The sequence below is a fragment of the Bubalus bubalis genome, chromosome 3 (genome assembly GCF_019923935.1).
Source record: "Bubalus bubalis isolate 160015118507 breed Murrah chromosome 3, NDDB_SH_1, whole genome shotgun sequence".
NCBI lineage: Eukaryota > Metazoa > Chordata > Mammalia > Artiodactyla > Bovidae > Bubalus > Bubalus bubalis.
This window is the reverse complement of record NC_059159.1, coordinates 128458497-128473118: the sequence shown is the minus strand read 5'-3', so window position 1 is coordinate 128473118 and position 14622 is coordinate 128458497. Positions and strand designations below refer to the sequence as shown.

General features: G+C 46.1%; 1 protein-coding gene across 1 annotated transcript; it reads right to left on the bottom strand.

Annotated features, from left to right (window-relative positions):
• Window positions 1-3078: 3078 nt before the first annotated feature.
• LOC102392683 (spermatogenesis-associated protein 31E1) lies at window positions 3079-12584 on the bottom strand. Its single transcript, XM_006067673.4, has 4 exons — window positions 12386-12584; window positions 9620-9677; window positions 8958-9018; window positions 3079-8683 (listed from the first exon to the last, which is right to left on the bottom strand). Exons 1-4 carry the CDS (start codon window positions 12569-12571, stop codon window positions 3115-3117), a joined length of 5874 nt encoding a protein of 1957 aa, XP_006067735.4. The 5' UTR covers window positions 12572-12584; the 3' UTR covers window positions 3079-3114.
• Window positions 12585-14622: the final 2038 nt, after the last annotated feature.

Sequence of the window (14622 nt, the reverse complement as noted above, 5' to 3'; positions counted from 1 at the left end):
AGTGACATAAAATATCACGAAGGGAGCAAATCTCAAAAATTTAATAGCTATGATTTTGCAAAACGTTTTACAACCTGAACTTTTTTCTTACTTAAAAAAATACATCCACAGAAGCCTCACATTAACTCATTCCTCTCTTTTGAGAGAAAGGACAATGACATTATCACCCCAAAGTGTGACCTGAGAGACTTAAGCAGATATATACTTGACATTTGTTCATTATTTAGATTTTACCATGTCAAGGGCAACATAATTTTTATGACTAATGAGAAACATGTAGTCTTAACTGCACAATTTGGAACGTATTATGCTTACAGTGAGACCTCTATTATTCTTGCTATAGTAGAAATGTTTATTAAAGATATGCTTCCTTTAACAGTTGTCAAAATGTCAAATCTTAAGTAATTTGATGTAATATATATTTCAAACACCAATTAAGTGACATATTTTCTAAGATTTCAAGATTCTTTTAAGCAATGCATCCTTTTCATAGCCCTACAATAAATATAAATTTCCTGATATTGGAAAATTCACATTTCTTACAATTATGTAAAATGTGAATCCTTCTAAATGGTTGAGACGTTTAAGCCATCACAGATAAACACTAGGATCTTTTTCATATTCTAGAGGCGTGCATACCATACAACTACCTGACTGTACTCCTATATTTAAGAGTAAAATAAACAGCATCATTTAATATTAAGCAGTAAGTACAAATATGCCAGAGGATGTAATAGAGATATTACCCAAAATCTCTCATTTGTGAATAAGCTTCATGTGTTTGATAAGATGGCTTGTTTCATTGAAAACTACAGCAAACCTCACAAGCCTAACACAAGCTAGTCCGTGTGAAACCATGTGCCATCCGCCAGCTAGCAAACAGGTGTCAGATGCCTCTTGGCTGGTTCATTTCATCCTGGATCCCACTTGCTGTAGGCCTCTCTACATCATGCGTCCAAAGGAAAGAAGTCACTTTGAGTTCAGGAAATTGTCCCAACACAACCAAGCATGTGACCCCCTGATGCCATTTGACTGAATAATAACTAAAACTGGACACAGATTCTCACTCATTAGATGCTGGAAGAGTTTTGCTTCTTTTCGAAGTTTGTCATTCTCTGACTCTGAATTGTGAGTCAGTGCTCAAGCCAATGAAAACCCGTGAAGGGAAGGATTTTGCACATTTTCATTGGGAAACTAACTTTTTCCAGTAGTAATTAAAAAATATCCAAGAAGAAAACAAATACGAAAGAATTTTCTCTGGGGGACACTGGTACTGATCTCCTCCTGCACCTTCAGTTTGCTTCATGGTTTAGGATCCACTTGGAGGGCCTGTCCCTGGCTGGCTGCTCAGGCTCCTGTGAGTGGATGTGGGATCACTGTTTGTGAGGGCTCTGTGGTCTGGGTGAAGCACTGGGTCCCTCTGTGTGTGTGTCTGTACGTGGGGTCAGTGTGGGTCTTTGTGCAGGGACACCAAGTGGGGGGCCCTCGATTTCTGTCTATTCTGCACTTTGGGGCAGGAGAAGGGCTCAGGGACTTGCTCCTTCTTATTTCTTGCTGTTCTGTCAGTGTTCCTCTGTGTCACTTCTCCCCACAGGGTGTGGGTTTCAATTCCCCTCGCCCCCAGCACTCACCTCTCAGCGCGTCTAAGAACACCAGCCGCAGCCAAGTTCAGGGTCCATGCTCTGTGTCCTCTCTCCTGAGCTCTGAAGGCCACTCTGTGGCCTGGGTCCCAGCCCCTCCCTCAGACCCTGGCTGAGCCCCCACTGCTGTGCCCACCCTGGAGGATGGGGTCCAGGCAGAACCTGGCTCCAGGAAGGACCCACAGCACAAGCAGACCTGTGCCCTCTGCCCCACACCAACCCGGTCCTGGTCTCACATATTGGGGTCCGGACCTAGGACCTGATGCAATCTCCTGGATCAGGGACCTCTCCTGGACCAGGTCTCTCTACTGCAGTAGTGACTATGACATAGAGCCCTGAATCACTCTAGAGAACTGCTCCTGTCTCTCTGGTTTCTTGTGTGGATGGGCCCGGGTACGAAAGCTGACAGCACCCTTCTCCACAGGTCACTTCCTACCTGCTGCGTGACACATCCTGTCTGCTGGTCTCTTCCCTCTCCGGGCTCTGGGATGAGCAAGGCTGAGAGAAGGTGAGACTTGCTATGATACCTGCACAGTCCCTGGGCCTGTTAAGTCCCACCTGTCCACTGGGAGCCTCCTTGGGCCCTACACATGTGTAGGTAGAGGGCCCATCCTCTACCTACACATATAGGTAGAGGTCACAGTCCACAGGTCTGTCCCAAACTCCTGGTCCTGTGAAATCTGATTATTTACATTGCGGAGAAGTGAAGCTTCCCTTCTCAGAGGCTCCGCTGCCTCTGGGAGCCTGGCCCTGGTGACTGCATACACAGTCACTCCCCTGCTCGTTCACCCGGGGAAGGTGGGTACTATGATCAGGGCTGTTCTCTCCTCCAGGGAAGGAGCTGAGAGCGTGGTCCTCATCCTCGCATCTGCTCCAGAGCATGAGAAAGACAGGAAGGGTGACAGCCCTGGCCCATCTCAATCCCAGCTCCATCAGGGAGAGAAGGGGCTTCTAAGACAGGTGTCATCTAATCCCACCAAGATGTGGGGATGAAGTTTCTCCCACCCTGGACTTGGGGCCAGCACTCCCCCCAAACTCCCCTCCTTATTCTGACATGTGAGCTTATGTCTGACACTTTCTGAGCCAGAGGGGAATTTCAGCCTCTGCAAACCCCTCCCCTACAGCCCCACAAGTTCAAGGTAGAGAGAGAGGTGAAGAGGACTGAGCTGGATCCTGAGAAGCGAGAGGTCTTTAGGTTTAGTTCACCTGAATGCTGTTGCTTGTTTCTGTAATGCTGTGATTATGGAAACATTCAAGTGCAGTGAGGGAATTGGGGTGCACATTGGGGTCACCCTCTCTCCATAGCCCCCTCCCATCTGGAAGTCAAAGCAGGCAACTGGCAAGAGTGGACCCTGAGCCCTTCCTTTCCCCGCATCAGGGCACAGATGGAGGCCACCACCTTTCATGAGAAACACACACACACACACATTTATTTTGGGGAAATAATAAAAAAAGTTGTGGTAGAAAGGAGACTTTAGCACATAGATGATGTGTTAACATGAGAAAAAACAGGGTTTCTCTGCAGGTACTGAATTTTTTCTTGTACAAACATTTTCCTACCAGGAGAGGCATGAGGAGCACGCTCTTGTTGACCAGAGGAGACACATTTTTGAGGCCAGCATATTGGGCAATGGTGCAGGTCCCCTGGACCATGCTGGCAGGGTCTGACTGTGGACTCTGGCTCCCTGGGTGGGAAGGTCCGCCTGTCGCCCCTGTCTCTGGTATGCCTGCTCTTGCTAAGATGGCTGTGGTCCTTGGGATTGGCTTGGTGACTGTGCGCTGAAGTTTTCAACATTTTTCTCTGTTCTGAGGAACAGAGAGTCCTGTGGTGGTGAGAATGCCCACCCACTAGGGCCTGAAGCTGTTCTCTGTGGTGATTTACTTCTGAGGTGTGGGTTCCTTGTTGAAACCCCAATTTCTCTACCAGGACCTGTCCAACAACTGTTCCAATCATCTCAGGATCAATAATCCTGCCATCTACAATGAATTTGTCTTTGATTTGTTCCTGGCACTGAGCAGCCACTGATGCAGGCCTGCCTTTTTGAGAGGTTTCTTCCATTTGTTTGTCTTTTTTATTGGCGCTAAGACACTGCAGAAAGTGCCTCATCCTTTTTTTCAAGTAGCTTTCTGGTAAAAGTTGTTCCTTTTCTGGTGAGAACTGGAGGTATTTGCCCCCAAGAGACTCTGTTTCTCTCGCCTGAGGAGACTGGCTCATCACTCTGGTATGAGAAGCCCTTCGTCCTGAAATCCTTTCTTCATACTTTCCCAGTTTGGGCCTCCAATTGCCCTTCCTCTCATCAGTTGGGGCCAACATCCTGCTTTGGCTATGCATTTCTTCATCTTCTTCTGGTTTGGGCCTCTCACAGATCTCGCCCTCATCAACTGAGGCAAACGGGCCCTTGCATGGGTCCCTAGCTTTTGTTTTCCTGGGTTTCTGTTGTCGTTGACTACATGTTTTTTTTTCATGTTCTCCTGGTTGGAACCTCCTAACACTCTTCCACTCCTCAGCTGGGGTTATCACCTCCCTCTGGCCCTTCACTTCTTCAGACTCTCTGGGTAGGGGCCTCTTAAAAGCCCTGCCGTCCTCAGGTGAGGTGAGCATCTCACTCCTGCTTTTGGTTTCTTCATGTCCTTTTGGTGGAGGCTTCTGAAAACCCCTCCACTCCTCAGCTGGGGGACACATCTTGGTTTGGCTTTTCATTTCTTCATCCTCTTCTGGTTCAAGGTTCTCACAGATCTCCCCCTCATCAATTGAGGCAAATGGGCCCTTACAAGGGTCCCTAACTTTTGGTTTCCTGGGTTTCTGTTGTTTCTGTTGTCGTTGACTACTCCCCATTTCTTGTTCTCCTGCTTGGAGCTTCCTAATACTCAACTCTTCAGTTGAGGTGATCATCTTGCTCTGACTTTTTGTTTTTTCATGATCTTCTCGTGGGGGCCGCTTAAAAGCCTTCCACTCATCAGCTGGAATGAGCATCTTGTTCTGACTATTAGTTTCTTCAGACTCTCTGGGTAGGGGCCTCTTAAAAGCCCTGCCATCCTCAGGTGAGGTGAGCATCTTGCTCCTGCTTTTGGTTTCTTCATGTCCTTTTGGTGGAGGCTTCTTAAAACCCCTCCACTCCTCAGCTGTGGGACACACCTCAGTTTGGCTGTTCATTTCTTCACTTTCTTCTGGTTCAAGGTTCTCACAGATCTCCCCTTCATCAAGTGAGGAAAATGTGCCCTTACATGAGCCCCTGACTTCTGGTTTCCTGGGTTTCTGTTGTTGTTGGCTACTCTCTGCTTTTTCACGTTCTCCTGGTTGGAGCCTCCTAATACTCTTCCACTCCTCAGTTGGGGTAAGCCTCTCCCTCTGGCTCTTCATTTCTTCAGGCTCTCCTGGTTGGAATCTCTTAAAAGCCCTACAGGCCTCCATTGAGGTGAGTATCTTGCTCTGGCTTTCAGTTTCTTGAAGTCTTCTTGGTAGGGGTTTGTTAAAATCCCACCACTCCCCAGCTGGGGGACACATCTCAATTTGGCTGTTTATTTCTTCATCCTCTTCTGATTCGAGGTTTTCACAGATCCCCTCCTCCTGATTTGAGGCAAATGGGCCCTTACAAGGATCCCTAATTTTTGGTTTCTGCTGTCTTCTTGATTGGAGCCTCCTAGCCTTCCTCCACTCATCAACTATAGCAAGCATCTCCCTCTTGCTCTTCATGTCTTCATCCTCTTCTTGTTGGAGTCTCTTACAACCCCTCCTCTCCTCAGTTGGAGCAAACATCTTGCCTTGGCTGATGGTTTCTCTATCTTCTTCTGGCTCGAGCTTCTCACAAATCTCCCCTTCATCAGCTGAGGCAAACTGGCCCTTACATGGGTCCCTCACTTTTGGTTTCCTGTGTTTCTGTTGTCTCTGGATACTCCTCATTTCTTCATGTTCTCCTGGTTGGAAACTCTGAAAGTCCCTCCACTCTTCAGTTGGAGCAAGCATCTCTCTCTGGCTCTTAAATGGGTCCTTCAGTTTTGGTTTTTGAAATTTCTGCTGTTCCTGGGTGCTCTGTGCACTCACTTTGAGGTCATATGGCACCTGTGAAGCTGGTGTGTCCCCACGAGCATATTCCATCTGGGAACTTGACCTGTGAGAAGCCAAGATGTCTGCAGCAAGGAGCACATCAGTGTGAGGGTCTTGAAGGAGCAGGTTGGTGGCAAAGTCCTGGAGGAGCATGCCAGTGGTATAGTCTTGAAGGAGGACATCAGTGTGAGACTGTTGCAGGAGGTCACCAGTGGCATGGCCTTGAAGCTGGTTCTCTGATTCTAACTTGCTTCCCAACTCAAATTTACTAGCCACCTGTGTTTTAAAACGTGGCTCCGCTGAATATCGGCCAACTGAGTTTGTGGGTGGTGGCAGAGTTTTCTTGGTGACTGGCTCATCTGATTTCCTCAGATCCATGTTGCTGGTTTGGGAGTTGACTGGCACAGTGGAACCCAAGAAGACTTCCCAGGCAGGGTCTTCCTTGGCTTTCTGTTTGGCCCTTGAAGACTGGGATTTTAAGCCCATGTCCAGTAATAATGCATTATGGCAGGGATATTTTGACAGCCAAGCCCAACTCTCTTCCCTTTTGAGACTGGCGTTTAGGCTGCTTTTCCTGGCCCTCAGGACAGTCCCACTCTGCCGGGTTCTACCCTTGAGGTTGGGTGCAGGCATCTGACAAGGTGGCCTGCCCTTCTGTCCAGTCAGTGGGGCCTCTGAGGGCCCACAACTGTCACCAGGTGAAGTCTTTCCCAGGGCCCTCTGGATATCCCACCTTGCAGGTATGGGAGCTGGGAAGGGACTCTCCAGGGAGGGAACTGATGCTTTTGTTATCATTTGCTTTCCCTGACGGGGCTGAGGTTTTCCCAAGAACTTAGAAACGTTGGTTTTTGACTGTGGCCCAGGTTGCCAGATGGCTGAGCGGGAAAATGTGGATGTTGGAAGGGACGAGGGTTTGAGATTTACAGGCTCAGAGCCCTGTTTGGATGTGTCCCACCTGTGCCTTACCCGAAACCTTATGATATGTGCTTCCAGCATTTGTTGAATGCTTGGATTGAGGAAAGAAAGCTCATGGGAGATATTTATACGGGGTTTCCAATGCTTCAATGATGCTCGAGTTCTGATTTCCTTGTGAAGGTGGGTCTTAGAAGCATGGGTGGCGGCAAGCCAGGACTGACGCACTGTCACAGGGAACAAACCCTGATCAATCTGCCTCAACTTTTTGTCTAAATGGGCTTTTAAGACTTTTTCTAGGTGTTTCTTATCTGGGCCACCGAGTAAGTAATCTCTGGAGTCACTCTTCGATGGCCTCAGCAAATCACTCTTTGAGGGCCTCAGCAAGTATCTTTCTGACTCCTTCTCAGAGTTCGTTTGCAGAAACTTCTTGGGGAAGCTGGACCTGGAGGGGTCTTTCGAGATACCCTTCAGACATGGCCTTAGACCCTCGCTAAAATCTGTTTCTAGCTGGAACTTCATCTGACTCCTTCGATGGGATCTCCTAGGGCACCTGGACCTTGTCTTCTGGGCATCCTGGCTCCTTTTGCCTCTAAAAGCAGACAGCTGCCAGGATCCTTGCTTTCCCTGGGCCTGATAAGTCACTAGGAATTGGCACTGAGATGAACTCAGTTGTAGAGACAGGTGGATGCTGCGGAGCCGGTTCCCTTTGAGATGATCTTCCATGGGCTTCTTTTGAAGATGTTGCTTCTGGAGATCAGATTTGATTAAGTCTCCATGAGGACCAGGGACTAACCTTTGGGCCTGGGGCTCCCCAGTGTCCTGGGGACAGTTGGGAATGAGTTGGCTAAAGACTTCCTGTGATCTCTTGTTCACAGAGGGTAAAGGCATCTCAGTTTTCAGTTGCTTCTGCAACAAGGGGTACTCCAGACTTTGAGTTTCAGTTGGGATAAAATATAGTGGGTTGTTCTGAAATGGAAGACAGTAGAGCCCACAGGTACTCACCTGGGGTGAAGAATAAGTTGGTCTGAAGAGGAGAGGAGATGGGAGGTAGGGCTGGCCTTGGATCTGAACCATAGGTGGGGGCTGGTACACAGGCAAGTTTTGAGTGAAAGGCTGGGGTTGGGCCCCAGCACAGGGCAAGAGTGGGTCCTGGGAAAGACTTAAAGGTATTTCAGGTTGAATTGAGACTGGAAAGACAGTAGAGATTCCATTGAATAAAACAAAGGGTGCCTGTGATTGAGAGGAGCTCCCAGGGACAATGACTGCTGCCACCAGGGACTCACTGTGCAGAGAGGGGGGACCCCAAAAGAGCTGGCTGTATTTCTGCTCTATGTGATCCCTCAGACTCTCAGGATGTAAAAGATGCTGTGGCTCAGGTAGCTGCTCTGGTTTGTCTTTCACGTTCCAGAAAGATTGAGGGGTTGTGATATCCTGCTCAGTACCCAGTGATTTCCACATATTCCCTGAAGTGTTCAGATGGTAGTCTGGGCTCATTTGCTCTGAGAATGACCTGTCCTTTTTTCCCTCCTTACAAATCCTCAGCTCTGCTCTCTTGGTGATTAGGATCTCCAGCAGCTTTTGGACATCAGGGTGGATAAATGAGGGGATACCAATCTCTACATGCTTGTCTATATTGCCACCCCAGGATGGGGCCTTTGTTGGGTAGGGGGACAGGTCTTCTTTCCAGGACTTGCTCTGTGATGAGGTAGGAAAGAACAAGGCCTTTGTAGTGTCCCACCAGCAGGACAGGAAAGAAATGGGGTAGCTTGTGAAGAGGCCAAGGTTTGCCATGGCCAAGATGGTAGATGCCAAAAAAGAGTTACCTGGAGGGGAGCTTTTTGCAACAGTACCGAATGGGATTTTCTCCAAGTTGGATCTGTCTTGAGGTTCTGCTGATAAGGTGGAGGCCAAAGGCACAGGGTCCTGGGTCAGAGGAGCTGGGGATATGGTGGAAACAGCCTCCTCCAAAGGCTCCATGCTGAGCTGGTGGGCTCCAGCAGGAGCTGCTTCCTGTCCCACGCCAGGAGGATCTTGCCAGGAGAGCTGATGAAAACTCTTTTTATCAGGGAGACTTCCCACATGGCTGCAGGGAACACAAGGCACAAGCTGCAGCCAGGAACCTCCAGGGCCAGGAGGGCACATGAGGCAAGGCAGGGGTGGGCACCTGCAGCCACAGCCCTGCATGGTCCCCAGGGCGACTTCACAGTGCTCCTGCTTCCCACACCCCAGGACGTTAGCCATATCCCACTCCCAAGGCTTCCCCTCCCAGCTCAGTCCCAGGCTGCCTGCAGCCCTGGGGTCACACCAGACATTCTGGGAGGAAGAACAACCCAGGAGAGAAGATGAAGATTCTTTACCTCTGAAGAAGTAAAACCAGGTTGCGGATCCCTTCCAGCTCTTCCAGGCAATCTCTGCAAACTGAAAATCAGCAGACTGGGTCACGGTGAGGAAGGCAGGGGCCCCTTCCTAGGGTTCTTACAGGAGGCTGAGTGCACCATCTTTTTAAGGGGCCACCATTGGGATATTGGAGCCCAAGCACTAGTGTCCAAGGCCACATTATCATTCACAGTGACAGTGAAGCTCATGAAAAGGTTTATCATTTACAAAGTGTTTCCATATCCTTTACCCCTTGCTGCCTTCACAACCTGCAATGTTCACCTGCCTCTGCAGGGCAGGGGTCACTGCACAGACAAATCTGAGCAAAGATAAGCAATGTGCCCATGGTTGAACCTGGAGTCCCACCTCCCAATCCAGGTGCTGTTGGTCCAGTGCAACCCACAGGCACCTGGTTATAAGCAGGGCCACAGTTATATCCAGGCCCTTCACAGCTTCATTCTGTACATGGAATCTGGGTAGTATCTGGGTTCTGCTCTCCTTTCCAGAAGCCTCCCTGAGGGGTTCGGTTTCCCAAGGGAAAGACCTTCCACTGGTTTCCTCAGAACCAGAGGCTCTGGGCCCTCCGGGCTGGATACATGGGAGCTAACATCCGGGGCACACAGAGCTGAATGGCAGAACTCACCTTTCAAAGCTCCGCTTCTCTTCCTACTCCTGCTTCTCCCTCTCAGATCCATTCGATGCTGAGAGAAAAAATGAGAACCTGTGACCCAAATCTCAGTCTCCCATCTCTAGACAAGCATCAGACACTCAGTGTCAATATATAATATGACTTTCTTCATTTCACTAACAGAGCTCTATGGTTTTCTTTCCTTTTACTCATTTTTAAAGCAGATAAAAATATTTTCTGTTTTCTTTCTTTGAAGAGCATAAAGAAGGATTCTCCCTTTTTAAAAAGAATTGCAACCCTTTTATGTATCTGATTTATAAATATTTATATTATCTGTCCTTTCTTATTCAGCCTGTAGTTTAAAATGAAAAAAAAAAATCATAAATTACCTGCATAATTTCATTTGCTGGAAATTAGTCAATTTAATTTCTACCATATGCAGAATACATTCTTTTCATGTGGCAGATATTAAGAATAATTTAAAAGAAAACTAGTTGAAAAGTTAATACAAAACAAAGTAGTTGAACCATATACAAAATAGACAAACAACAAGAACCCACTGTATAGCACAGGGAACTATACTGAATATCTTGTAATAACACATAATGAAAAAGAATCCAAAAGAGAATATATATATATATATATATATATATATATATATATCTGAAAAAGAATAATTCAGTTCAGTTCAGTCGCTCAGTAGTGTCCGACTCTTTGTGACCCCATGAATGGCAGCATGCCAGGCCTCCCTGTCCATCACCAACTCCTGGAGTTTACTCAGACTCACATCCATCGAGTCAGTGATGCCATTCAGCCATCTCATCCTCTGTCATCCCCTTCTCCTCCTGCCCCCAATCCCTCCCAGCATCAGAGTCTTTTCCAATGAGTCAACTCTTCGCATGAGGTGGCCAAAGTACTGGAGTTTCAGCTTCAGCATCATTCCCTCCAAAGAAATCCCATGGCTGATCTCCTTCAGAATGGACAGGTTGGATCTCCTTGCAGTCCAAGGGACTCTCAACAGTCTTCTCCAACACCACAGGTCAAAAGCATTAATTTTTTGGTGCTCAGCTTTCTTCACAGTCCAACTCTCACATCCATACATGACCAGTGGAAAAACCATAGCCTTGACTAGACGAACCTTTGTTGGCAAAGTAATGTCTCTGCTTTTCAATATGCTGTCTAGGTTGGTCATAACTTTCCTTCCAAGGAATAAGCGTCTTTTAATTTCATGCCTGTAGTCACCATCTGCAGTGATTTTAGAGCCCCCCAAAATAAAGTCTGACACTGTTTCCACTGTTTCCCCATCTGTTTCCCATGAAGTGATGGGACCAGATGCCATGATCTTCATTTTCTGAATTTTGAGTTTTAAGCCAACTTTTTCACTCTCCTCTTTCAGCTTCATCAAGAGGCTTTTTAGTTCCTCTTCACTTTTTGCCATAAGGGTGGTGTCATCTGCATATCTGAGGTTATTGATATTTCTCCCAGAAATCTTGATTCCAGCTTGTGCTTCTTCCAGCCCAGCGTTTCTCATGATGTACTCTGCATAGAAGTTAAATAAGCAGGGTGACAATATACAGCCTTGATGTACTCCTTTTCCTATTTGGAACCAGTCTGTTCCATGTCCAGTTCTAACTGTTGCTTCCTGACCTGCATACAGATTTCTCAAGAGGCAGGTCAGGTAGTCTGGTATTCCCATCTCTTTCAGAATTTTCCACAGTTTATTGTGATCCACACAGTCAAAGGTTTTGGCATAGTCAATAAAGCAGAAATAGATGTTTTTCTGGAACTCTTTTGCTTTTTCGATGATCCAGTGGATGTTGGCAATTTGGTCTCTGGTTCCTCTGCCTTTTCTAAAGCCAGCTTGAACATATATATATATATAATCACTTTTCTGTACATCCAAAACTAATGCAACATTGTAGGTCAACTCTAATTCAATAATTCACAGAGATACACACACACACCCCAACAACAACATTGTTAACTAAAGGAGAAAACAGGTTTTATTGATCCTTATGTTAGTATTCTAAAGTAAATGAAAATTTTAATGAGGGAGTCATATTCCAACACCAGGTGTTGAAGCACCAAGTGCTGAAGTCCCGATTAATGTACATAAATGTGCCTATATATATATTTGTGCAGACATATTTTCAGGTTTCCTCTTTGATTACTGGGAGAGCTAATTCCTAGAAAATATTTCCTAGATGTGAGAAGGATTTTCTATGTGAGACCCACCCTGGATTTCATTTGTCACTGTTGCTCTGCTGAAGGAACACGCGTGTTATCAGACGTATTGGAGAATCTTAGCTCCATCAGGTAGGTCTTGGCTTCCCGAAGCCAGGGCCCCACTCTAGCCCCTGCTGTAAGGCTCTGAGGGCCTCAGCACTGTCCTCAGATCAGCCCTTGTGTGAGACACCCGTTCACGGCTGGGGAACTGGTTGTATTCGCAGGCTTCTCCTGGCTGAGAATGAACTCAGTATCCGGTTCTTGGCTCCTGGTCACTGTGTCAGGGATTTGCCCTGGAGACCCAACCATACCTGAACTACTGATCTGAGACCTTTGGATAGAAATCCTAGTGTTCACGCTAGGATTCACAATTAGTTTTCACTGATCCCCTGTCCAGCCTAGTTTGTCCCTAGAGGGATGATGATCTATTCTTTCTTGAGAATAGATGTCCTCTTCTTTCCCATCTCAGGAGTCTCTTGAGTTGGTTCAGAAAAGTAGGCATAATAATAGAAAAGAGAATCATGTGCTTGTGGGTCTGGGCCAAGGGTTCCTTACCTTCCTGCTAGTTCCACGTTTCCTAGGACGAGGAAAAGATGGATTATTCTGGTGGCAGGGAAGGAACAGAAAAAAGAGACCCAGTCCACACAGAACGGCAAGGATGATTTCAATTGTCCAGGCAGTGTAACTGGAGTTCAACCAAGTGTCAAAAGTGCTTTTTGGAGAAAAGAGAAGATACTCCATTGCCTGAACCCCACTGCTGCCTTCAGGTAACTGAGCACAGGGTTTGTACTTGGGGACTAAAGCCCCAGGCCTGGCATCACAGAGCCTGCAGCCTTGTCACAAAGGGCTCCTGTGGGTGGGGGAGGGGACAGGAGAGGAGAGGGCTAGGCCACAGCCCCTCCCCCACCATCCAGCACCACAACTCTACCCCTTCACCCTCACGGGCCTTCTAGACATTAGTCAATTTTCTATTCATCCCACCAGGAGACCAGATATTTCCTGTTTCCTAAGATCTGTTGGAGATCTTGGCTTGAACCAACCAATTTCAGAGCTTTTGAAACTCAAATTCTCCCAGTATTTTGGTTGTTTTCCAAGGATTTACACTCTTTGAATCTCCTCTGTCCACAATCTCATCATTTTTTTTTTCATCTCATATATTTACATTGAAGTTGTACTTCCTCAGCCGATTTCAGTCATAGAATATAGCGCAATCAACTCTAGTCACCATTAGATCCTGAGACCTTTGTCTCATAGCAAAAGGTCAAAACCCCGTTACCCGCCTCTCCCTATTTCCCTCAACCCCAGCCCCTGCCAACCGCTTCTCTGTTTCTCTAAGTTTGACTTCTTTTGTAGATTCTGACATAATTGATAAGAAGAAATATATGCCTTTCTCTGTCTGGCTTTCACTTAACTTGATGTCCACTAGATTCATTCCCATTGTTTCATGTTACCACTATTTTCCCCATATGATAAGTCTTTTACTTTCATTAACCCAGAAATAGACATTTATTTTATATTTAATTTTGCATAAATAATTTTTTGTAGTTTACATCCACCTTTGCCAGCTTCACTCAGGCTAATTGATATAAAAATTCAAATTAGTGATTATTTAAAATTTATAAAACTTAAGTATAATAAAAAGGTAAGTAATTGAATCTCTAAATGATATGTTTTGTGCTAGTAGCATTTATAGTAATGAAGTTGGAAAAAAATTCACAAAAATTTATGGGCCATGCTGTATACACACATACACACACACACTTTTGACAGATCAATATTTCCAAATCCAAAACATGTTCTTATTTTCTTTAAATTTTTTGTATAATTTCTTGATCACATTGCTTCTTACTCTGCCCAAAATAGACAGTCTCCATTTTCCAGAGTTTAGAAACATGTGTAGAACAGCCTGAAGCCAGGAATGGGCTGGGTGAGCTTAAGCTGTAATCTTTAGAGTGGACATTGGGACTGGGGAGCCAAGACCTGAGTTAAAGTCATCTTAAGTAGCCTATTATCATATTCCTGTGTGTTCTACACATATTCTCTTTTTCAGTGTACACTTGATTGCCCCCTCCTACCCCTTCCAGATCCCTGGAGCTTTGAGTCTTGCCTGTACCTTATAGAGAAGGCACTTTTGAGCCTTATGGTAAATTCCCTTGTGACATCATTGGACATCCTTTTTGGATGGAATTGGATATTCACTCAGGGAATTGTATTTTTTAATCACTACCTGGTTAATTTTTCTTAATATATGAAATATGTATTTGGTTATACTGTCATGAATGTACATGTTCAAGAACGTATCTTTGGCATCTGTTGTTGCTTTTATTACAGCCTCTTCACCCTTTATGATATTGTCACTGGGGTATGACAGTCCACAGCGTGAACAATTAGGGTACCTGAGGAGCATGGAGGGTCCTAACTTGGAATCAATGGAAATCATGCTGGGTCCTGATTTCTGCTTCTTTGCAGGGGGACTTTTGACTGAGATGTAAGTTTCATCATGACCTGGAAAATCAGGCTTGGCCACCTTCTAATATGATTCTGTGAGATAGTGAAAAATATATATTGGTCTCTGCCACCAGTGCCTGAGAGTTAGCTCCTGAAACTTTGCAATTTCCTTTTAATTATCACTCTGGGATAATCACGATGGTGTGATCACTCACCCAGAGTCAGACATCCTGGAGTGTGAAGTCAAGTGGGCCTTAGGAAGCATCACTATGAACAAAGCTAGTGGAGGTGATGGAATTCCAGTTGAGCTATTTCAAATCCTGAAAGATGATCTGTGAAAGTGC

Excerpts from the sequence above, each read along its gene's own strand:
- LOC102392683 (XM_006067673.4), bottom strand. The coding sequence starts at position 12,571 with ATGGAGTATCTTCTCTTTTCTCCAAAAAGCACTTTTGACACTTGGTTG. Across the intron at positions 9,678-12,385 it reads AACGTGGAACTAGCAGGAAG|CATCGAATGGATCTGAGAGG; the intron begins GTAAGGAACCCT and ends TTTTTCTCTCAG. Across the intron at positions 9,019-9,619 it reads GAGAAGCGGAGCTTTGAAAG|TTTGCAGAGATTGCCTGGAA; the intron begins GTGAGTTCTGCC and ends GCTGATTTTCAG.